This window comes from Pleurodeles waltl, chromosome 12 (assembly GCF_031143425.1).
Source record: "Pleurodeles waltl isolate 20211129_DDA chromosome 12, aPleWal1.hap1.20221129, whole genome shotgun sequence".
Classification (NCBI taxonomy): Eukaryota; Metazoa; Chordata; class Amphibia; order Caudata; family Salamandridae; genus Pleurodeles; species Pleurodeles waltl.
The window spans coordinates 20,928,164-20,952,316 of NC_090451.1; the positions used below are offsets into that span (position 1 = coordinate 20,928,164).

Below are 24,153 nucleotides of genomic sequence, written 5' to 3' on the forward strand. Positions count from 1 at the left end.
CTCCTGCCGATCTAAGGTAGGGACTCTCTCCCAGATCCTGTCTCGCTGAGGTAATGACTCTCTCCCAGCCCCTCTCTGTCTGTGTGATGACACGGTCTGTTTTAGGCATTGACTCTCTCACTGCCCTCTGAGGTGAGGGCGCACTCTCCCTGCTCTTCTGAGGCAAGGGCTCTCTCTCCCTGCTCTTCTGAGGCAAGGGCTCTCACTACCCTCTGAGGTAGGGACACACTCGTCCTGTCCGTCTGTGGCAAGGACTATGTCCCCGCTCCTGTCTGAGGTGAGAACACACTACCCCTGTCTCTAAGGTAAAGACTCTCTCCCACCTTCCTGTCTGTCAGAGGTAATTACCCTCTCCCTGGTCCTCTCTGTCTCTGTGATGACATTCTTCCTGTCTGATGGAGGTGAGGGCGCACTCTCCCTGACCCCGTCTGTCAGAAGTAATGACTCCCTCCTCGCACCTCTCTGTGTAATGACTCTCACTGCCCTCTGAGGCGAGGACATCCTCTGTCTGTATGAGGCAATGATTCCCTCCCTGCCCCTCTGAGGTGAGGACACCCCCGCCCCTGTCTGCTCCTGTTCACCGCCGCTGTCTGGTCTGAGGTTGGAATCAGTATTTGGGAATTTCAGGAAATGCCCGTCTTGCAGGAATTTGGAGCTTTCGCTCCTTTTATGGGTATTTTATGTCCAACCCAATCTGTGCTATGAGGGCGGGCCCGTGAGGTCCCGCCCTTGGAGGGCGGGGAGGGGCTGAGGGCAGGGTGTGTGGGCAAGGCCGAGAGTGAGAATCTGGGACAGCCTGGGAATCAGAGACAGGGTGAGACTGCGAGAGGACAAGGAGGGAGGCGGAGGGCAGCTGGGACAGACGGAAGGACAGCACAGTAAGGGAGACTGAGGGCAGCGGGGACACTTACACAGACAAAAGGACTGCCCTCACTCTCTGCAGATCTCAGAGAACAGCAGTGCCCGTGCCCGACCCTCTCTCCGGGCCCCAGCAGTGACCGGACCCTCAGGCCGCCAGAGGATGAGCACTCAGTTCAACAAAGGCCCCTCCTACGGGCTGTCCGCGGAGGTCAAGAACCGGGTAAGAGGGTGAGGTACAGGGGTGCAGGGGCCCAGGGTACTGAGGAGTGAGGGGCCGACTGCTGGATTTAAGAGAGAATGGGCGACTGACTGACTGACAACTTGGTGAACGGTGGAGGATTGAGTGATTGATTTACTGCCCGAGGGTGAGTGAATGACTATGCACAGAGAGGCTTCTTGAGTGTGCCAGTGGGTAAGTGACACTGACCGAGAGACTAATTAAAGGATTTTCTTAGTGAAACACGAAGTACCCTGTCGAACGAGTGAGTTAGTGTCTGAGTTACTTACCAAGTGAACGGAGTAACTCGGCGAGTGACTTAATGAGTCGCTGGACTGAATGGGCGAGAGAAGTGCTGTATGAGAAAAGTACTGAAGGGGAGAATGACGCACTGGATGGATGAATGAAGTGCTGAAGGGAGAACTGACGTACTTAAGGGAGGAGTGACGTACTTAAGGGAGGAGTGACGTACTTACGGGAGGAGTAAATAATGAATGGGTAAAGTGCCAAAGTGGTGAATGATGCGCTGAATGGGAGTGAGTGAGGCCTTGAGGGGTGAACACCCGAGCCCGGGCTGCACCACTAGTCTCGAGGGTGTGGGTTCCATCTGGCCCGGCTGAGGCTGGTGGGGGGCGGGAGTCACCTCCGGACGGGTGGGGCCAGCCGTGAGTTTGGGGGGGGGGGGACACAGGAAGGAGGTGCAGGACCCCCAATTAAAGCTGGAAGAATGAAAGAAAAGGGGAAGGACGGACGGAGGGCTGAAAGGGAGGAAGGGGGGGGGGGGGGGGGGAGACAGGAATGGTGATATTAAGGGTGGGAGGGGTACAGGATGAGTGGATGGATGGGTAGTTGGGCCTTGTGTGAAAGGATGGCAGAGTAAAGGGATGGGTGCGTTCATAGAGGATGAAAAGCATGGCCGATAGATTACAGGGGGAAAGATTGAAAGATGGATGGATGAATGCAATGGTGGATGCTAGGGGGTGTAAGGAAGAATGAATGGAGAGATGCTTTGATGGAAGAGACGAGGCGCTCTCCTGGGACTTCGGGCTCATGTGTTTAGCTTTGTTTGTCTCATCAGAGCTTTGGTTCAAAGCGGTGGGGCGTGGCAGTGGTGGGTGAGTTTCATTTTCTACTTCCTTGAAGACTCCCTAGCCCATCAAGTGACTCTGGGCTTCCGCTTGGTGGGGCCTTCCCAGAGAAGGACCCGCAGGGGTGCTCCATGCATGTATTTTGTGTGTGCGCTCACTGTGGATGTTCTGTGTGGAGTGTCATGTTTGTTCTGTGTATGTGTGTGCTGGGTTTGGGTGTTATGTGTGAAGTTGATTTGTATAGCGTACTTGTAGGAAGCTGGCTCTGTATAAACTATATCAAAGTGAGAGATAGTGTGCACAGAGTCCAGGGGTTCCCCAAGAGGCTTGACAAAGGCAATAATAGATAATTCCAATGCTCTATTTTGTGGTAGTGTGGTCGAGCAGTAGGCTTATCAGAGGGTAGTGTGAAGCATTTGTTGTACATACACAGGCAATAGATGAGGAACACGCACTCAAAGACTTAACTCCAGGCCAATAGGATTTTATATAGAAAAATATGGGCCTGATTCTAACTTTGGAGGACGGTCTTAAACCGTCCCAAAAGTGGCGGATATACCACCTACCGTATTACGAGTTCCATAGGATATAATGGACTCGTAATACGGTAGGTGGTATATCCGCCACTTTTGGGACGGTTTAACACCGTCCTCCAAAGTTAGAATCAGGCCCTATATCTTTGTTACTTTATTACTAGAACCACAAGACTCCGTTCAGAAGTAAATACTGATGCAGGTATGTACTTAGCATAGACATCAATGTAACTTTGTTTCACTTTTGTCAAGTAAACAGTTTTTAAGAAAAGAGAATATCTATTTTAAAAGTGGACATGCATTTTCAGAAAAGTTCTTAGGGGAAGAAAATAAAGTACAGTTTTAGAGGTAAGTACATGACTTACAGTTCCAGTCTCCAGGTTATAGGTAGTCCACCACTGGGGGTTGAAGTAAACCCCAAACACCGGTCGACACGGAGGAGGGCCGCCTGTTGATCGTTGCTGCCCCGGGTGTCGATTTCTCCAAGGCCTGGGGGCTGCAGGTGCAGTGGGTCCTTTGGCGTCAGTTGGCAGTCGCAGTCAGGGGGGTCGTCGGGACTTCCTCTGCATGTGTTGTTGTGTAGGGGTGGAAAGGTCAACCCAGGGTCAGCAGTTGGTCACCGTCGCCTGGGGGTCCTCTCTGGTCGGTTGGGCCACCTGGACTCCGGCCGTGGGCATCGGGTCCAGAGTGGTTAGGACTCACGCTTCTGGAATCCTTTAGAAGAGGTTTCTTCTTTTCTTCTTTGGACAGGGCCGCTGTCCACAGGAGTTCTTGATCCTCTATGATGCAGGCAGTCCTCTGGAGGTTTTTCCAGAGGTCGCTGGACCTGCAGGACGCGTTGCCTTTCTTCTGGAGCTTCTTTGAAGCAGGAGACAGGCTGGTAGGGCTGGGGCCAAGTCAGTTGTTGTCTCCTTTCCTTCTCTGCTGCATCTCTAAGATGCCCTCTATGTTCATTTTTTAAATAACTCCGACACTGGCATCAGTGTGGGTTTATTATTCTGAGAAGTTTGATAGCAAACTTCCCAGTATTCAGTGTAGCCATTATGATACTGTGGAGTTTGCTTTGACAAACTCCCAGACCATATACTTAATATGGAAACCCTGCACTTACAGTGTCTAAGAATGGACTTAGACACTGTATAGGCATAGCGCTCATGCAGCTATGCCCTCACCTGTGGGATAGTGCACAGAGTCCAAGGGTTCCCCTTAGAGGTAAGATAGTGGCAAAAGTAGATAATTCTAATGCTCTATTTTGTGGTAGAGTGGTCGAGCAGTAGGCTTATCAGAGGGTAGTGTTAAGTATTTGTTGTGCACACACAGGCAATAAATGAGGAACACACACTCAAAGACTTAACTCCAGGCCAAAAGTTTTTATATAGAAAAATATATTTTCTTAATTTATTTTAGAACCACAAGTGTAGGTAGTTGGCTCTGTATATACTATCTCAAAGTAAGAGATAGTGTGCACAGAGTCCAAGGATTCCCCTTAGAGGTTGATAGTGGCAAAAAGAGATAATTCTAATGCTCTATTTTGTGGTAGTGTGGTCGAGCAGTAGGCTTATCAGAGGGTAGTGTTAAGCATTTGTTGTACACACACAGGCAATAAATGAGGAACACACACTCAAAGACAATTCCAGGCCAATAGGTTTTTATATAGAAAAATATATTTTCTTAGTTTATTTTAAGAACCACAGGTTCAAGATTTACAAACAATACTTTAAGTGAAAGGTATTTTACTCAGGTATCTTAGGAACTTTGAATTATCACAATAGCATGTACAGTTTTGACAAAAATGGCAATAAGCTATTTTAAAAGTGGACACTGCAAAAATCAACAGTTCCTGGGGAGGTAAGTAAATGTTAAGTTCACAGGTAAGTAAAACACTTACAGGGTTCAAAGTTGGGTCCAAGGTAGCCCAAGGTTGGGGGTTCAAGGGCCGGTCAGGTGCAGAGGTCAAAGTGGTGCCCAAAATACATAGGCTTCAACGGAAATAGGGGTGCCCCGGTTCCAGTCTGCCAGCAGGTAAGTACCCGCGACTTCGGAGGGCAGACCAGGGGGGTTTTGTAGGGCACCGGGGGGACACAAGCAGGCACAGAGAGTACACCCTCAGCGGCTCACTCAGCACAGACACAGTGCTTGCCAGCTTGTGTGTGCTAGTGGGGATAAAATGACTAAGTCGACATGGCACTCCCCTCAGGGTGCCATGCCAACCTCACACTGCCTATAGGTATAGATAAGTCACCCCTCTAGCAGGCCTTACAGCCCTAAGGCAGGGTGCACTATACCATAGGTGAGGGCATAGGTGCATGAGCCCTATGCCCCTACAGTGTCTAAGCAAAACCTTAGACATTGTAAGTGCAGGGTAGCCATAAGAGTATATGGTCTGGAAGTCTGTCATACACGAACTCCACAGCACCATAATGGCTACACTGAAAACTGGGAAGTTTGGTATCAAACTTCTCAGCACAATAAATGCACACTGATGCCAGTGTAAATTTTATTGTGAAATACACCCCAGAGGGCATCTTAGAGATGCCCCCTGAAACCATACCCGACTACCAATGTGGGCTGACTAGTTTTAGCAGCCTGCCACACACCAGACATGTTGCTGGCCACATGGGGAGAGTGCCTTTGTCACTCTGTGGCTAGTAACAAAGCCTGTACTGGGTGGAGGTGCTTCTCACCTCCCCCTGCAGGCACTGTAACACCTGGCGGTGAGCCTCAAAGGCTCACCCCCTTTGTTACAGCACCCCAGGGCACTCCAGCTAGTGGAGTTGCCCGCCCCCTCCGGCCACGGCCCCACTTTTGGCGGCAAGGCCGGAGGAGATAATGAGAAAAACAAGGAGGAGTCACTGGCCAGTCAGGACAGCCCCTAAGGTGTCCTGAGCTGAGGTGACTTTGACTTTTAGAAATCCTCCATCTTGCAGATGGAGGATTCTCACAATAGGATTAGGGCTGTGCCCCCCTCCCCTCATGGAGGAGGCACCAAGAGGGTGTAGCCACCCTCAGGGCTAGTAGCCATTGGCTACTAACCCCCCAGACCTAAACACCCCCCTAAATTGAGTATTTAGGGGCCCCCAGAACCTAGGAAGATAGATTCCTGCAACCTAAGATGAAGAAGGACTGCTGAGCTGAAAAACCTGCAGAGAAGACGGAGACACCAACTGCTTTGGCCCCAGCTCTACCGGCCTGTCTCCCCACTTCAAAAGAACTGCTACAGCGACGCTTTCCACAGGGTCCAGCGACCTCTGAAGCCTCAGAGGACTACCCTGCATCTAAAAGGACCAAGAACTCCTGAGGACAGCAGCTCTGCTCCAAGGAAGAAGCATCTTTGCAACAAAGAAGCAACTTTGAAAGAATACATGTTTCCCGCCGGAAGCGTGAGACTTTGCACTCTGCACCCAACACCCCTGGCTCGACTTGTGGAGAACAAACACTACAGGGAGGACTCCCCGGCTACTGCGAGCCCGTGAGTAGCCAGAGTTGACCCCCCTGAGCCCCCACAGCGACGCCTGCAGAGGGAATCCAGAGGCTCCCCCTGACTGCGACTGCCTGCTTCTAAGAACCCGACGCCTGGTAAGGACATTGCACCCGTAGCCCCCAGGACCTGAAAGATCCGACTTCCAGTGCAGGAGCGACCCCCAGGTGGCCCTCTCCCTTGCCCAGGTGGTGCCTACCCCGAGGAGCCCCCCCCCCTTGCCTGCATCGCTGAAGATACCCCTAGGTCTCCCATTGAACTACATTGCAAACCCGACACCTGTTTGCACACTGCACCCGGCCGCCCCCGTGCCGATGAGGGTGTACTTTTTGTGCTGACTTGTGTCCCCCCCGGTGCCCTACAAAACCCCCCTGGTCTGCCCTCTGAAGACGTGGGTACTTACCTGCTGGCAGACTGGAACCGGGGCACCCCCTTCTCCAGTGAAGCCTATGCGTTTTGGGCACCACTTTGACCTCTGCACCGGACCGGTCCTGAGCTGCTGGTGTGGTAACTTTGGGGTTGCCCTGAATCCCCAACGGTGGGCTATCTTGGACCCAACTTTGAACCCTCTAGGTGGTTTACTTACCTGCAAAACCAACAAACACTTACCTCCCCCCAGGAACTGTTGAAAATTGCAGTGTCCAGTTTTAAAATAGCTTATTGCCATTTGTGTGAAAACTGTATATGCTATTTTGCTAATTCAAAGTTCCTAAAGTTCCTAAGTGAAATACCTTTCATTTAAAGTATTGTTTGTAAATCTTGAACCTGTGGTTCTTAAAATAAACTAAGAAAAGATATTTTTCTATACAAAAACCTATTGGCCTGGAATTGTCTTGAGTGTGTGTTCCTCATTTATTGCCTGTGTGTATGTACAACAAATGCTTAACACTAACCTCTGATAGGCCTAACTGCTCGACCACACTACCACAAAATAGAGCATTAGAACTATCCCTTTTTGCCACTATCTTACCTCTAGGGGGAACCCATGGACTCTGTGCATGCTATTTCTTACTTTGAAATAGTACATACAGAGCGAACTTCCTACAGCAGGAGATACTGCTTTTGTTGTAGAGCTTTGGTAAAAGCGCAGTATGGACACAGCTCTATGTTGTAGCAGCCCCGCACTCTTCATAATCTGGTTTTCCCAGGATAGTTTGCTGGTTAGCCTAACGCCCAAATAGTCTATGGAGCTAACCTTATTCAAAGGGAGTCCATCAATGTTGATAGCACATCTTTTACTGGGGCCTATGCAGAGCACCATCAATTTGGTTTTGCTGACATTTACGTCCAGCCCATGTTCTTTACAAGATGAATTAAATCTATCAACAAGGGTTTGCAGCCCCTTTAGTGTCTTTGAGATGAGAAGTGAGTCATCTACGAAAAGAAGAATGGGGATGTTTTGTGCGTTCAAAGAAGGGGCGTCGTTCTGGCATGTAATTGTGTCCTTCACCACCTCATTAATAAATAGGGTAAATAGTAGGGGGGCCAGCACACAACCTTGGTGAACTCCCCTTTCAATTGGGATTTTTTCGGTCAGCTCGCCTTGCTTGCCCCATCTCACTTGCGAGTAGGTGTTTTCATGTAGTCGCTTTAACAAGAGTAGTATGTCGGCTGGAACCCCCAATTTACCCAACACTTCCCACAATTTAGCTCTAGGGACCAAGTCGAAGGCAGATCATAGATCTATGAATACAACATATAGGCACTGTTTAGAAAAAACTACATGTTTCCAATACATAATAGCTAACCTAAAGACCTGATCCACCGTGCTTGTTTTCAGACTAAATCCTGCCTGGAGTGGGGAAAGAATCTGGTGATCTTTGACCCAACTAGTTAGCCTCTGTAGAAGTTGTTTAGCAAAAATCTTTTGTAAGTTGTCAATGAGGCTAATCGGTCTATAGTTCGTAGGGAGATTTACATTACCTTTTTATAAATTGGTATAATTTCGGCCCCCTTCCACGTGTCAGGAATGTGCCTCCCTCCCCCCCCCCCCCTGCAGCTATACTATTTGAGATTGCATTTATATACCAGGACCATATATTTGGTTCTGATTTATAAAGATCTCCTGGGAGCTTATCCAGCCCGGGTGCTTTACCAGGTTTTAGGGAATTAATAGCGTCAAGAGTTTCTTCCATAGAGAAGAAAATACAATCATCAGTGGCGTGGGCACCCCCCCCCCCCCCCAAGATAAAGGCAAACTAGAACTAGAATTTGGCCTTGCTGTTTGGGAATAAACTTCATCATATGCCATCAGATCTGCTGGCGGAGCATAGAGGCTAGAAAAATGCTCCACCCAGCTTTTGAGGTTGTATATAGTTATCAGGGGAATTCCTGCCACCATTTTGTCTTTTGGTCAAAAGTTCCCAAAAGTGCTTATTATTATTTGATCTTGAGGCATATAAATGGTCCTCCCACAGCCTTTTTGCTTGAGTTAAAGTGTCTTTATATATACGTCTGGCTTGTTGGACCTCACCGTGGGGGCCTGAAATAACGGCTGCTTTTAACCCAGACTTTGCCCTTGAACAGCTCTCATCAAACCATCCCTTGCAGACCCTTTTCCCTCCACTAGGCCTTAACCCTCCCTTTAAAAAAAAAAAGAACTCAGCAATTGTTTGGCCAAGCTATCATTTATGTAGAGAATCGGGATGTTATCAACAGCCTGATCCTCGTACGCCGCCAGATTGTCTAAAAAAAGTTGGTAGATCCCTCTTAACAGGTGGGGTTTGGACATCACTTTTGGCCAGGCAACCTTGGTAAAGTTGTTATTCTAGTATGGTAATGGGACCACTGTGTGTAGGTTATTTAGGGGGTCATTCTGACCCTGGCGGTCAAAGACCGCCAGGGCGGAGGACCGCGGGAGCACCGCCGACAGGCCGGCGGTGCTCCAATGGGGATTCCGACCGCGGTGGTAAAGCCGCGGTCGGACCGGCACCACTGGCGGGCTCCCGCCAGTGTACCGCCGCCCCATTGAATCCTCCACGGCGGCGCAGCTTGCTGCACCGCCGCAGGGATTCCGACCCCCCCTACCGCCATCCAGATCCCGGCGGTCCGACCGCCGGGATCCGGATGGCGGTAGGGGGGGTCGCGGGGCCCCTGGGGGCCCCTGCAGTGCCCATGCCACTGGCATGGGCATTGCAGGGCCCCCCGTAAGAGGGCCCCTACATGTATTTCACTGTCTGCTGCGCAGACAGTGAAATACGCGACGGGTGCAACTGCACCCGTCGCACAGCTTCCACTCCGCCGGCTCGATTCCGAGCCGGCTTCATCGTGGAAGCCTCTTTCCCGCTGGGCTGGCGGGCGGTCTGAAGGCGACCGCCCGCCAGCCCAGCGGGAAAGTCAGAATTACCGCCGCGGTCTTTCGACCGCGGAACGGTAACCTGACGGCGGGACTTTGGCGGGCGTCCTCCGCCGCCCGCCAAGGTCAGAATGACCGCCTTAGTGTCCTCCTAAGCATCTCCCCGGACAAGGTGAGACGCAGTGGAAAATGATCGCTCTCGCATCTCACGTCCACTCTCATCTCCCTCTGGTGAGGCCACAACCTAACATCCACAAGAAGGTAATCAATAGTACTTGTAGACATACCCCGTTTAAAAGTCAGCGCAGTATTTAAGTCAGATGGTGTTCTGTCGTTGCAGGCCCTAAGGCCATGTTTTAAACATAAAGTGGCCAATTGTGAGGCCACTCGAGAGTGTGTGCAGAACAGAGTACTGGTTAACTGTGGTATCCCCCATAGCTCATCTTCATCGGTTAGACCACTGAGGAAGGAGGAGGGTTCAAAGGTGCAGTTCACGTCACCAGCAATGGTTAAAAAAAAAAAGTGGAAGGTTGTGGACTTTCCAAAGAATCAGACAGTACAACCAGAGTCTAAGACTCAGAGCCTCGTCAGACTGAACGAATGTAAACATTAACAACGACGATTGTAAAATCCTGTTTAAACTTGATTCGTACACCCATTAGATCAACGGAATCAATGTCCAATGACACAAAGTCGCATTGCAATTTCTTATTTAAAAGTGACAATAACCCGCCTTTGGCACGATCCCAACCCTTCTCTGGAGGTGGGGCAGGAACACAAAATTAAAGGAATCCATCTACATTATTGGCACCCTCTGCCCAGGTTTCCTGGAACAGGCAGATATCTGTACCTTTAATATAAGTAACCCGTTCTGGATCAACCAATTTCTTATCGAGACCAGCTATGTTCCAAGACGTTAAAGTTAATGTACATTTGTCTGGGTCAGTATCAAGGGTCAAACTTCCTAGATCCCTCAAGTCCATATCGTTACCACAGATATCCAGCTACGACACCCTACCACTCTCCTTAGTATGTGGGGCCTCAGGGCTAGTCTCCATATAGGCTGCCGGATCAGTGGCCAGTCACACAGTATCAGGCAACAGACAGGGGTTAGTAGTTACCATGGGTGTAGAACCTCCTCAGTGGCAATTTAGGCCACCAAGGCCTATATCTTTACAGGGACCAAATGGATTCAGTGTAAGCCTTATTCCCCTCCCCCCACCTCGATACCTTATTCAAACGGGTAAGGATGTCAAAATCCAGAAGTTGATTCACCAGGGTCTGGTCTACAAAATGAATAGAAATTTTGTCAAAATTAGTGTCTGGGATGCAACTTCTAACTGCTGCTAATATGTCAGAACGAATAACGGAAAGACAATTCCGTCGAGAGCGTAACCAGTGTATTACCTTATTGGTTAGAGAATCATGACTCAACTGATCCTAGTGGCAATTTTGGAACACCAGCCAAATAAATTATGTTGTTCCCACCATTCCTAGGTCCTGGACCTTGTTAACTTTACCACCATCATTACAAGAGGGGTTTTTACTTTTATGCAGAGGTTCCGATGTCCTGGTTGGGAGCGGAAGAACACGGCCTCCCTATTTTCAGGGGATTATCTCCCCTGACCCTTCCACTATTTATTTATATTGGCATCAGGGTGAATGGAAATACTTATCCAGGTCCCTTGGCGATCTCTGCATCTAAGTATTCTATCAGGCACTCCTCTATATCTCGTGCTATCTTTAGTATAATTGGAGTAATAGCCCTCTCTACCAGATGTGGACGACTTCCCACAGTCAGAGGAAGCCGTGACCCCCCCCTTGTCACGGGCCCCATAGATGGACTAACCAGGGTGAGGGCTTCACTTCCCCTTACCTCCCTGCTAGCCCCTTGGAATTTACATCCACATTGCTACAATGATTTTTCCTTAATTAATCTTGTTAGCGCTAAAACCAGACCCTTGACTTCATCCACTCTCTGGAGGACTGAAGCCAAGTTGATACTACTGTCTGGTGGCTCAGGACCTTTCAAATCGTGCAGGGGGGTGAGTAGACTGACAGCAGGGATAACTGATCCAGACGAAGATTGGGGCATGCCCATACACATAGGCTGATCCCCTTTTCCTGACAGTGGCTCAAAACGATTAGTGCATAATAGATTTGGAGCCACCTTGATCACCGGGCTCAATGGAAAAAAAGATGGCATATCTGCCTCAGAAGAAGAGCCCTTCTGGGATACCAGGGGACATGGTACACTGCAGGATGAAGTCAGCGTGGGTACTGCAGCAAGGTGCCTGTGGGTGTGCAGATCCTCACTTCCATCAGTCTATGGTGTAGTGTCAGGAGATTGTCGTCTTCCCTTGTTAAATATTTCCAGAATTTTCCGGTCCCTGGAAGAATCCTTCTTCGGGAGCCTTGCCCCCGTTGGATGAGTACTTAATATAGACTCGACTTCCTCAAAGAGGAGGTGGATTGCGTCAAATGGATTGAGCCCACCCAAGGGGACTGAGTTCAAAGATTTGCCTGAGCGTTTTTTAGCTTTCTTGGTGCCCTTCGTTGGAGCAGTATGTCTACGGCCTTTCTTTTCCCCATAATGCACAGAAAGTCACAGGGCCAAAAAATACAGTTTATACACAGTTTCCTTACTTGCGTATTAAGCTCTTCTGCAGCCAAGATGATCAGCCCTGCCCCGTCTCTTCTGGGCGATGACAGGCGAAGACGGCCCGTCTTGGCCCGGTCTTTGACCGGACGCCCGCCCGCATCGCACGGCACGCGGGTCCTTGAGAGTTTTTATGGAGCCTCGGGGATGTAGTCCCACCCCGGGCTGGCGTGCAAGGTGTGCTGAGCGTCCCAATTTGCTTCTTTTATGGTGGCTACAGCCGCGGGGCAGCCGGGAAGCATCCATATAAGATTTTGACATAAAGTGATCGCCTGGCCTTGTGTTTTGCTCTGGTGAACAGTTCCTGCTTTTTGTTCTACAGGTTTTTCAGATAACGGGCCTCTTGTGTGCCCTGCCTCGCTTGGCGCAGGTTCACGCCCAGTTCGGAGGAGCTTCTTCCTAGGAAGTGCTGCCATGTGGTGTCGCACTCCCTTACCATGTGATCTGGGCATTTCTGAGGTCGGCCTCCTTGAAGCAGTGTGCTCTGCAGCCCCTGGAAACTGCCCGTGCACAAAGAACTGTCCTGTAAAACTAGAGACAAGAGGACCGGTATCAGGAGTGTCGAGAGAGACCCCAGCCTCTGGTGCCCAATTCCAACCCAGAAGGAAAAGGCTTGGCTGAGCCGCAGCAGAGAAACCCCTCAATAAAGGAGACTCCGCCCACTCGCCTTCCATTGTAGTGTAAGGCACGTGATCCTTTCCCTTCAGGTATGGGGGAGCCATGATAATGTCAGTACATACTAGCACAGGTTATCCTGGCTCCACGTGCCACCACAGGTTATCCTGGCTCCACGTGCCACCACAGGTTCTCTTGGCTCCACGTGGTACCACAGGTTTTCCAGGCTCCACGCGCCACCACAGGTTCGCCCGGCTCCACGCGCCACCACAGGTTCTCCAGGGTATACAAATCTACAGTGGTTGAGTGTCCATTGTTCAGCTTGAGCGTGTTTTTAATATAGAATCACACTGGAGGTCGGTGTCTTGTCGTGTGATGTTATTTGACAGTGTGTTAAGTTTATGTCAGTTGTATCTATGTGTTGAGTGTATAATGGTGTGGTGCGTGACCACAGTTAATTTGTCCGTGTGGTGCCAGCTGTATACCATTGGAGCAGTTTGTAGATGGGATGAGTCTACGACACCAAGGTCATCTTGACATCACAGAATTCTCAACTTCATGTTCTAGTCAACATCAAAGTCATCTTGACTTCAAAGTACTGTTGGCATTGAGGACACGCCTCAGTGTTGACCAGATGATCTAGGGCGGAAAGGGGAAGGTGCACATTTTTAAGTGATCTGCCCTGGCTTTCACAGGAGAACTTGTAAGAACTGAGGTAACTGCAAATCCACCTCCGATACATGGCAACACCAATGACCAGCCTGTAAGGGCACACAGAATCCCCCATGGTACTTGAACTGTTCAGTCACAAGGGTAGTCTACATTTACCCTCCACAATGTCCTGCCCCGCACAGATGTTTGTTTTACAACAAAGTGCCTATTATCGCCACCAATCCAGCTGAAAAATTGTACTGACTGCTAAATTTCCTAGAGCAATGAATGCATTCCTGTAAAAAGGCCTCTAGTGATTCAAAGGGCATGTGATGCATGCATCTAACCTTAGGGAACATACCTTTACCTTAAAGGTAAACCTATAGGATTTCAGCATCTGAGATATTTGATCCAGAGAGCATGAAATGAATTGATTGGATCTGTACACAGTTTTGTGGGTGGAGCTGCAGCCTGCTGCCTTAAAGTGACAGTGCCAATTTTTTTTTTTAACTTAACCATGAAGGAGTGGAGTGGATGGCTATGCAGGTGGTTGTACCAAAGAGGATTAAATGATGCTCTCTCGTTCAGTATTGCTCACACCTATTTCTCTTGGTCTCCCTAGCTGGCCCTCAAGTATGACTTCCAAGCAGAAGCCGAGCTGAGAGAGTGGATTGAGGAACTCACGCAGAAGAAGATCGGGCCGGATTTCCAGAAGGGGCTGAAGGATGGGGTCACCTTGTGCGAGTGAGTACTGCTCACCTTTGAGTGATCCCGTTTCAGCAAGTACTGGCCGCCTTCGCGTGACTGTACAAAATGCGTGCTGCTAGCAATGACTCTGCGAGCATTGCCAGTTCCAGATCATCCTTCGGGACAGACCGCACTCTTTCAAATGCTCCTTTACGAGCGAGGTGATCCTGCATGGTTAATGCCCACCTGCAGGAGAGCTGTGCTTGAGCTGTCCCGTGTTACTACTGCTCACTTTTGGATTCACTTGACATCCCGCCTTTGGGTGATCCTGGGTCAGTGAGCACTGCACATTTTTGGGCGTGTGAGCCTGTGTGAGTGAGCATAACCAGCCCCAGTGACAGCCTGTGTGATGGAGTACAGCCCACCTTTAGGTAAGACTGAGAATCGTCTCCTTTCCGGTAATACTAGGAGAGTGACGGTGCATGATTTTGGGCAATACCACCCTCGTTAATGCAGGCTGGGTACCCTCTGTGAACGACTGATAAACACCTGCTTCTGGGTTTCAGTGGTTGGGTGACGTTTCTCACCTGTCCTGGTGTTCACTGTCCTGCAGCGCAAGCCGAAGGTCTGTAGGTGCCCTGCAACTGACCTGCGGGTATCCCTATCACTGCCTCCTGGGTGCTCTGGGGCTCTCTTAGAGCAGCCCTGTGTAGGCTCTGTGGTTGTACTGTCCCTTCCTGTGGCAGCACATAGTCCCCCTGCCACTGACCTGTGGGTATCCCTATCACTGCCTCCTGGGTGCTCTGGGGCTCTCTTAGAGCAGCCCTGTGTAGGCTCTGTGGTTGTACTGTCCCTTCCTGTGGCAGCACATAGTCCCCCTGCCACTGACCTGTGGGTATCCCTATCACTGCCTCCTGGGTGCTCTGGGGCTCTCTTAGAGCAGCCCTGTGTAGGCTCTGTGGTTGTACTGTCCCTTCCTGTGGCAGCACATAGTCCCCCTGCCACTGACCTGTGGGTATCCCGATCACTGCCTCCTGGGTGCTCTGGGGCTCTCTTGGAGCAGCCCTGTGTAGGCTCTGTGTTTGTACTGTCCCTACCTGTGGCAGCACATAGTCCCCCTGCCACTGACCTGTGGGTATCCCTATCACTGCCTCCTGGGTGCTTGGGGGCTCTCTTGGAGCAGCCCTGTGTAGGCTCTGTGTTTGTACTGTCCATTCCTGTGGCAGCACATAGTCCCCCTGCCACTGACCTGTGGGTATCCCTATCACTGCCTCCTGGGTGCTCTGGGGCTCTCTTGGAGCAGCCCTGTGTAGGCTCTGTGTTTGTACTGTCCCTTCCTGTGGCAGCGCATAGTCCCCCTGCCACTGACCTGTGGGTATCCCTATCACTGCCTCCTGGGTGCTTGGGGGCTCTCTTGGAGCAGCCCTGTGTAGGCTCTGTGGTTGTACTGTCCCTTCCTGTGGCAGCACATAGTGCCCCTGCCACTGACCTGTGGGTATCCCTATCACTGCCTCCTGGGTGCTTGGGGGCTCTCTTGAAGCAGCCCTGTGTAGGCTCTGTGGTTGTACTGTCCCTTCCTGTGGCAGCACATAGTCCCCCTGCCACTGACCTGTGGGTATCCCTATCACTGCCTCCTGGGTGCTCTGGGGCTCTCTTGGAGCAGCCCTGTGTAGGCTCTGTGGTTGTACTGTCCCTACCTGTGGCAGCACATAGTCCCCCTGCCACTGACCTGTGGGTATCCCTATCACTGCCTCCTGGGTGCTTGGGGGCTCTCTTGGAGCAGCCCTGTGTAGGCTCTGTGGTTGTACTGTCCCTTCCTGTGGCAGCACATAGTCCCCCTGCCACTGACCTGTGGGTATCCCTATCACTGCCTCCTGGGTGCTCTGGGGCTCTCTTAGAGCAGCCCTGTGTAGGCTCTGTGGTTGTACTGTCCCTACCTGTGGCAGCACATAGTCCCCCTGCCACGGACCAGTGGGTATCCCGGTCACTGCTCTCTGGGTGCTTGGATGCTCTCATGGAGCCCTACACCCACCTTGATGCTGCCCTGGCTCTGCCTTCTTGTTGTCATGTTGGTGTCCTGCACCCCCCTTGATACTGCCCTGGCTTCTTGTTGTCATGTTGGTGCCCTGCCTTCCTGTTGTCATGTTGGTGCCCTACACCCCACTTGATGCTGCCCTGGCACTGCCTCCTTGTCATGTTGGTGCCCTACACCCGCCGTGATCCTGCTCTGGCTCTGCCTTCTTGTCATGTTGGTGCCCTACGTCCCCCACCCCCCTTGATGCTGCCCTGGCACTGCCCTACACCCCCCTTGATGCTGCCCTGGCACTACCCTACACCCCCCTTGATGCTGCCCTAGCACTACCCTACACCCCCCTTAATGCTGCCCTGGCACTGCTCTACACCCCCCTTGATGCTGCCCTGGCACTGCCCTACACCCCCCTTGATGCTGCCCTGGCTCTGCCTTCCTGTTGTCATGTTGGTGCCCTACACCCCACTTGATGCTGCCCTGGCACTGCCTTCTTTTTCTTTTTGTATTACCCATTCACTAATCCAGTTCCCTCTCTGCTCTTCTGCAGGCTCATGAACAAGCTGAGACCAGGGTCCATTAGGAAGATAAATCATTCTAACCAGAACTGGCACCAGGTAAAAACAACCTGAATGAGAGGGGAAGACCTGCACAAAGAGGGGGAGTAAATGCATAAAAATCACTTGCATGGCGTTCGTCTGCCATCGTGTGTCCATTGTTGATATTGCAAGCCAGACACACTGGCATATGTTAATGCCTGTTTAATTCTGTATTATCAGTTCAATTGGTGCAGAATACATTTTTCAATCTCCTCCTGAACCAGTTGCTAAAAGTTTTAGGGTATCGTTGAGGCTGTCAAGCTACCACTGTTCTTGAATCGTGAGCTCCCTTTAACTGCATAAGTAGTACACCTCCTTGACTAGCAGAGAGGACTGCTGACCCCAAGAGAAAGTCAGATTTCCGTGGGAAATTCTGGATTGCCGTAGCAAGGGCAGCCAGTGATTTTGGATTGACTTGACTCTACACCCTTTACCTGTTGAAAGCTGATTTGGTTTGGACTGCTGACTCGCCTTCAAGGCTGGAGAAGCTAGTAAGTCCACTGAGCTTTAGTTATAGCAGCAGCTAGTGACTTCATCTGAACACCACCAATCGTGACATTTCTGATAAACTCATCAGCAGAGGAAGAAACAAGGTATTTCTATCGAAGGGTAAGACCACGACTCTATCCCGAACTACTGTGTAAATAAGAGGTGTGAAGCTTCACAGGTGGCCCTCATGCAAACTGAGGTGAGCATCTCCCTTGCGATTGGGTATGCCGGCCCTTTTTTGTAAGGGAGGGCTGTAGGAGGCGATCACAAGTAGGTTAGTAGATCACTGATTTATCCCTGACCCCGGCAGCCAAGCCATGCTACTTATAAACTACCATCACTAAAGCAGAATTATTTAACATGTCTACACAACAGTGTCAAATTGGGGCCTCATTCTCTTTCCTTGGATTTCCCTCATCCTAGGCTTCTCATTCACAGCAGACATAGGCAGTAATGTCCTCTTAACAGCAAAGGCCTGTCTCTGGGCATTTTATTTTTGATGTCCAAAGACCTAGAAGTACATGATGCCACGTGAGGGCTTTCAGTGTGAACACGGACTGCCCAATGTAGGAAGGGGTCTTGTCCACCAAGCATTTTACCAGCATTTGGGGTGGTAACCTTGAAAAGAAACTTGAGGAAATGAAGGTCAGAGGCTCAACATGGTGTAATGCCCCGGTTGTCTTTGACAGTACAGGGTGACATTGTGAAGATGCAGAGGTATGCTCATTGTAGGACTCAATGCAGTCTTTATCTGTGTCCGCCTTCTGTTTTTTTTTTTTTTGCAGCAAATGATTAGTAGGCGGCTTCTCAGGGGATTCCGGGTTCAGATTCTGGTAAATGTTTCCCTTCTAACGGAGCATGTACACGACCCAGCTCCAACCAGTTCAATGAATCTTCACTAGAACATTCCACAGAGAGTATGACTGAAGGAAGTTGGCTCTGTATGTACTATCTCAAAGTGAGAGATAACATGCACAGAGTCCGAGGGTTCCCCTTAGAGGTTTATAGTGGCAAAATCAGATCATTCTAATGCTCTAGTTTGTGGTAGTGTGGTCGAGCAGTAGGCTTATCAGTGGGTAGTGTTAAGCATTTGTTGCACACACACAGGCAATAAATGAGAAATACACACTTAAAGGCTTAACTCCCGGCCAATAGGTTTTTATATAGAAATATATATTTTCTTAATTTATTTTAGAACCACAGGTTTCACAATTTGAGGTAAGTACATAAAATGCAAGGTACTTCACACAGGTAAGAATAGAACTTTGATTTAAAACAGTAATACACTCAGTTTTGGTTAAAATGGCAATAAGCTATTTTAAAAGTGGGAACTGTGCAAAAATCAACAGTTCCTGGAGGAGGTAAGTATTGGTTAGTTTTTCAGGTAAATAAAGCATTTACACAGTCAGTCTCATGGGCATAGGCAGCCCACTGTTGGGGGTTCAAGGCAACCCCAAAGTCACTGCACCTGACCAGCCCTGTGTTGCTGGTGCGGAGGTCAAAAGAGGGCCCAAAACACATAGGCGCCTATGGAGAACAGTGGTGCTCCGGTTCCAGTCTGCTAGCAGGTAAGTATCTGCGTCCTCGGGGAGCAGACCTGGTGGGTTTTGTAGAGCACTGAGAGGGACACACACAAGCACACAAAACACACCCTCAGCGGCACAGGGGCGGCTGGGTGCAGTGTGCAAAGTAGGCGTCGGATTTGCTATTGAAAGCAATGGAGGGACCTGGGGGGGTCACTTGGGCGATGCAGGCAGGGCACAGGGGGACTTCTCGGGCCAGCCACCGACTGGGCTAGGATGAACGCTGCCTGCTGGTCACTCATACACTGGTAGGTGGTTCCTTTTGGTCCTGGGGGCTGCGGGTGCAGTGCTTGGTCGAGGCGTCGGGTTCCTTTGTTACCAGGAAGTCTCAGTCAGGGGAAGCCTCTGGATACAAAACACGTATGGTCTCCACTTCTTCAGGGACCAAACCATAGCAAAGGCCTCCCTCTCAATGGCACTCCAACGCTGCTCCCTGGGGAGTAACCTCCTGCTAATAAAAACAACAGGCTGGTCAAGGCCATCATCATTTGTTTGGGACAGAACTGCTCCTATCCCATGCTCAGCGGCATCAGTCTGCACAATGAACTGCTTTGAATAATCTGGAGCTTTCAAAACTGGTGCTGAACACAGCTTCTTTCAGGGTGTCCAAGGTCCAGTTAACTTTTCTGGGCATTTTCTTGGAGGTACGTTCTGTGAGGGGTGTCACTATGGATCCATATCACTTCACAAACCTCCTGTAGTACCCAGTCAAGCCAAGGAATGCCCTTACTTGAGTCTGGGTTTTTGGAGCTGCCCAGTCCAGAATAGTCTGGATCTTGGGTTGAAGTGGCTGAACTTGGCCTCCAACTACAAGGTGTCCCAAGTAAACCAAAGTACCCTGCCCTATCTGACATTTAGATTCCTTGATAGAGAGGCCTGCTGCATGCAGGGCCTGCAAAACCTTCCTCAGGTGGACCATGTGATCCTGCCAGTTGGAGCTAAAGACAGCAATATCTCGATATGCTGCACTAAAGGACTCCAAGCCAGCAAGGACTTGATTCACCAACCTTTGGAAGGTGGCAGGGGCATTCCTTAAGCCAAAGGGCATACCAGTAAACTGATAATGCCCATCAGGTGTAGAGAATGCGGTCTTTTCCTTTGCTCCAGGTGCCATTTTGATTTGCCAGTACCCTGCTTTCAAGTCAAAGGTACTTAAGAATTTGGCTGCACCTAATTTGTCAATTAGCTCATCTGCCCTTGGGATGGGGTGAGCATCTGTCTTGGTGACAGAGTGGAGCCCTCTGTAATTCCACCCAAAACCTAATCTCTCACTTTCCATCTTTGGTGTGAGGTTTGGGGACCAAGACCACTGGGCGAGACCAGGGACTGTCAGAGTGCTCTATCACTCCCAACTCCAGCATCTTGTGGACTTCCACTTTGATGCTTTCTTTGACTTGGTCAGACTGTCTGAATATTTTGTGTTTGACAGTCATGCTGTCTCCTGTGTCCACATCATGGGTACACAGGTGTGTCTGACCAGGGGTCAAGGAAAAGAGCTCAGCAAACTGCTGGAGGACCTCCCTGCAGTCAGCCTGCTGTTGGCCAGAGAGGGTGTCTGAATAGAAACCTCCATCTACTGAGCCATCTTTAGGGTCAGTGGAGAGGAGATCAGGGAGAGGTTTACTCTCTGCTTTCTGGTCCTCCTCTGTAACCATTAACATGTTTACATCTGCCCTGTCAGCATAGAGTTTAAGGCGGTTAACATGAATCACGCTCTCGGGGGTCCTGCTAGTGCCTAGGTTCACCAGGTAGGTGACCTGACTCTTTTTCTCTAGCACTGGGTAAGGGCCACTCCATTTGTCCTGAAATGCCCTGGGAGCCACAGGCTCCAGAACCCAGACTTTCTGCCATGGCTGAAACTCAACCATAGCAGCCTTTTGGTCATACCACAACTTCTGGAGTTGTTGGCTGGCCTCAAGGTTGTTGCTTGTCTTTTCCACGTACTCTGCCATCCTTGAGTGGAGGCCTAATACATAGTCCACTACATCTTGTTTAGGCTCATGGAGCGGTCTCTCCCAGCCTTCTTTTACAAGTGCCAGTGGTCCCCTGACAGGATGGCCAAACAGAAGCTCAAAGGGGAAAACCCATACTCCCTTCTGTGGCACCACTCAGTAGGCGAAAAGCAGGCAAGGCAAGAGGACATCCCATCTCCTTTTGAGTTTTTCAGGGAGCCCCATGATCATGCCCTTCAATGTCCTGTTAAACCTTTCTACAAGACCATTGGTTTGTGGATGGTATGGAGTGGTGAACTTGTAAGTCACCCCACACTCATTCCACATGTGTTTTAGGTAAGCGGACATGAATGTGGTACCTCTGTTAGAAACCACCTCCTTAGGAAATCCCACTCTGGTAAAAATACCTATGAGTGCTTTAGCTACTGCAGGAGCAGTAGTGGACCTAAGGGGAATTGCCTCAGGGTAGCTGGTAGCATGATTCACTACTACCAAGATAAATTGGTTCCCTGATGCTGTGGGGGGTCTAAGTGGACCCCCAACACTGGAAGTGGAATGAGGGGGGCCTTTGGATGGCCACCTGTCTTACCACTGGCTTGACAGGTGACACAGGAGGTGCAAAACTCCTTAACCTTCTGCGACACATTGGGCCAGTAGAAATGGTTGACTAATCTCTCCCAAGTCTTGGTTTGTCCCAAATGCCCAGCAAGGGGAATGTCATGGGCTGAGGTCAGAATGAACTCCCTAAACTCCTGAGGCACTACCACTGTCCTAGTGGCACCAGGTTTGGGATCTCTTGCCTCAGTGTAAAGGAATCCACCTTCCCAATAGACCCTGTGGGTTCCACTGACATTACCGTTTTCTTGCTCAGCTGCTTGCTGTCTTAGGCCTTCAAGGGTAGGACAACTCTTTTGTCCCTTACACAGCTGTTCCCTTGAGGGTCACCCTGGGCCGAAGAGCTCAACCTGATAAGGCTCCAGCTCCATGGACTCAGTTCCCTCAGGGGATAGGACATCTTCCTGAGAAGAGCGGTTCGGCTTCTTTTGCTGTCCAGAAGCTGGTTCCCCAGTCTTCTTTCCTTTCCTCTTGGAAGGTTGGGCCATTATTTCAGGCTCCAACACTTCTTTTTTACCCTGTGCCCTGCTCTGTGCCCTTGTCTTGACACACACCAGTTCATGGATACCCAGCATGGCTGTATGGGTCTTGAGCTCTACCTCAGCCCATGCTGAGGACTCCAGATCATTCCCTAGCAAACATTCTACTGGAATTGCAGGTGAGACTACCAACTGTTCCAGGCCAGAGACCCCTCCCCATTCTAAAGTTACCATTGCCATGGGATGGACTTTAGTTTGATTGTCAGCATTAATGACTGGATAGGTCTGTCGAGCCAGGTACTGTCCTGAGGGGGGTGGGGTGGGGGGGGGGGGGGGATGACGACACAAACACACAAAACACCCTCAGTAGCACAGGGCGGCCGGGTGCAGTGTGCAAAGTAGGCATCAGGTTTGCTATTGAAAGCAATGGAGGGACCATGGAGTCACTCTGGCGATTCAGGCAGGGTACAGGGGGGGGGGCTCCTCGGGCCAGCCACCGACTAGGCTAGGATGAGGGCCGCCCGCCTGCTGGCCACTCCTGCACTGGTAGGTGGGTCCTCTTGGTCCTGGGGGCTGCGGGTGCAGTGCTTGGTCCTGGCGTCGGGTTCCTTTGTTACCAGGAAGTTGCAGTCAGGGGAGGCTCTGGATCCTCTATGCAGGCGTCGCCGTGGGGGTGCAGGGAGGTCGACTTAGGGTGCCCATGTCATTGGAGTCGCCTGGGAGTCCTCTCTGTGGTGTTGGTTTCTTCAAACTCGATCCGGGGGCGTCGCATGCAGAGTGTGAAGACTCACTTTTTAAAGTTGCTTCTTTGTGGCGATTTCTGGACAGAGCCGCTGTCCTCGGGAGGTTCTTGGTTCTTTAGGTGCAGGTCAGTTCTCTGAGTCCTCAGAGGTCGCTATTCACGCTGGATGTGTCGCTGTGCAGGTCTTTGAGTTTGGAGACCGGCCAGTAGGGCTGGGACCAAGTCAGTTGTCGTCTCTGTCGTCTCTGCAGGGCTTTCAGGCCAGCAGTCCTTCTGGTAGGTTGCAGGAATCTCCTTTTCCTGGGTTCAGGGTCACTGCTAAATACCAAATTTAGGGGTGTGTTTAGGTCTGGGGGCAGTAGCCAATGGATACTGCCCTTCAGGGTGGCTACACCCTCTTTGTGCCTCCTCCTTGAGGGGAGGGGAGCACATGCCTATTCCTGTTGGGGGAATTCTCCAAAACCAAGATGGAGGATTTCTAAAGGCAGGGGTCAGCTCAGCTCAGGGCACCTTAGGGGCTGGGTCTGACTGGTTGGTGACTCCTCCTTGCTTTTCTCATTATCTCCTCCAGACTTGCCGCCAAAAGTGGGGGCTGGGTCCGGAGGGGCAGGCATCTCCACTGGTTGGGATGTCCTGGGGGGCTGTAACAACAGGCATGAGCCTTTGAGGCTCACCGCCAGGTGTTACAGTACCTGCAGGGGGAGGTGTGAAGCACCTCCACCCAGTGCAGGCTTTGTTCCTGGCCACAGAGTGACAATGTCACTCACCCCATGTGGCCAGAAACTTGTCTGGTTGTGGCAGGCTGGCAGAAACTGGTCAGTCTAGCACTAGGAGTCGGACTGGTATTCAGGGGGCATCTCTAAGATGCCCTCTGTGTGTATTTTTCAATAAATCCCCCACTGGCATCATTGTGGATTTATTGTGCTGAGAAGTTTGATACCAAACTTCCCTGATTTCAGTGTAGCCATTATGGAACTGTAGAGTTTGTAATTGACAGACTCCCAGACCATATACTCTTTATGGCTATCCTGCACTTACAATGTCTAAGGTTTGGCTTAGACTCTGTAGGGGCATATTGCTCATGCAACTATACCTTCCCCTGTGGTATAGGGCTGTAAGGCCAGCTAGAGGGGTGACTTTCCTATGCCACAGGCAGTGGGTTGTGGGCATGGCACTCTGAGGGGAGTGCCATGCCGACTTAGTCATTTTCTCCCCACCGGCACACACAAGCTGTGAGGCAGTGTGTCTGTGCTGAGTGAGGGGTTCCCCAGGGTGGCATAATACATGCTGCAGCCCTTCGAGACATTCCCTGGCCACAGGGCCCTTGGTACCAGGGGTACCATTTAAAAGGGACTTATCTGTGTGCCAGGGCTGTGCCAATTGTGGGAACAATGGTACCGTTTAGGGAAAGAACACTGGTGCTGGGGTCTGGTTAGCAGGGTCCCAGCACACTTTCACTCATAACTAGCATCAACAAAAGGCAAAAAGTCAGAGGGTAACCATGCCACTGGAGGCATTTCCCTACAATGACCATACCACGTATCACAAAGCATGCAGTCCATGCCAAAATATCCCTAGAGCACA

The 24,153-nt window shown here is 50.6% G+C and overlaps 1 protein-coding gene across 1 annotated transcript in view; it reads left to right on the plus strand.

The window, feature by feature from the left end:
• The first annotated feature begins 769 nt into the window (after positions 1-769).
• CNN2 (calponin 2) overlaps positions 770-24,153 on the plus strand; it is a 44,600-nt gene continuing 21,216 nt past the window's right edge. Inside the window, exons 1-3 of the mRNA XM_069217743.1 lie at positions 770-1,081; positions 14,020-14,141; positions 16,661-16,727. Of these exons, the coding sequence (XP_069073844.1) occupies positions 1,022-1,081; positions 14,020-14,141; positions 16,661-16,727 (249 nt within the window). The 5' untranslated portion in view covers positions 770-1,021. The remainder of the gene's footprint in view (positions 1,082-14,019; positions 14,142-16,660; positions 16,728-24,153) is intronic.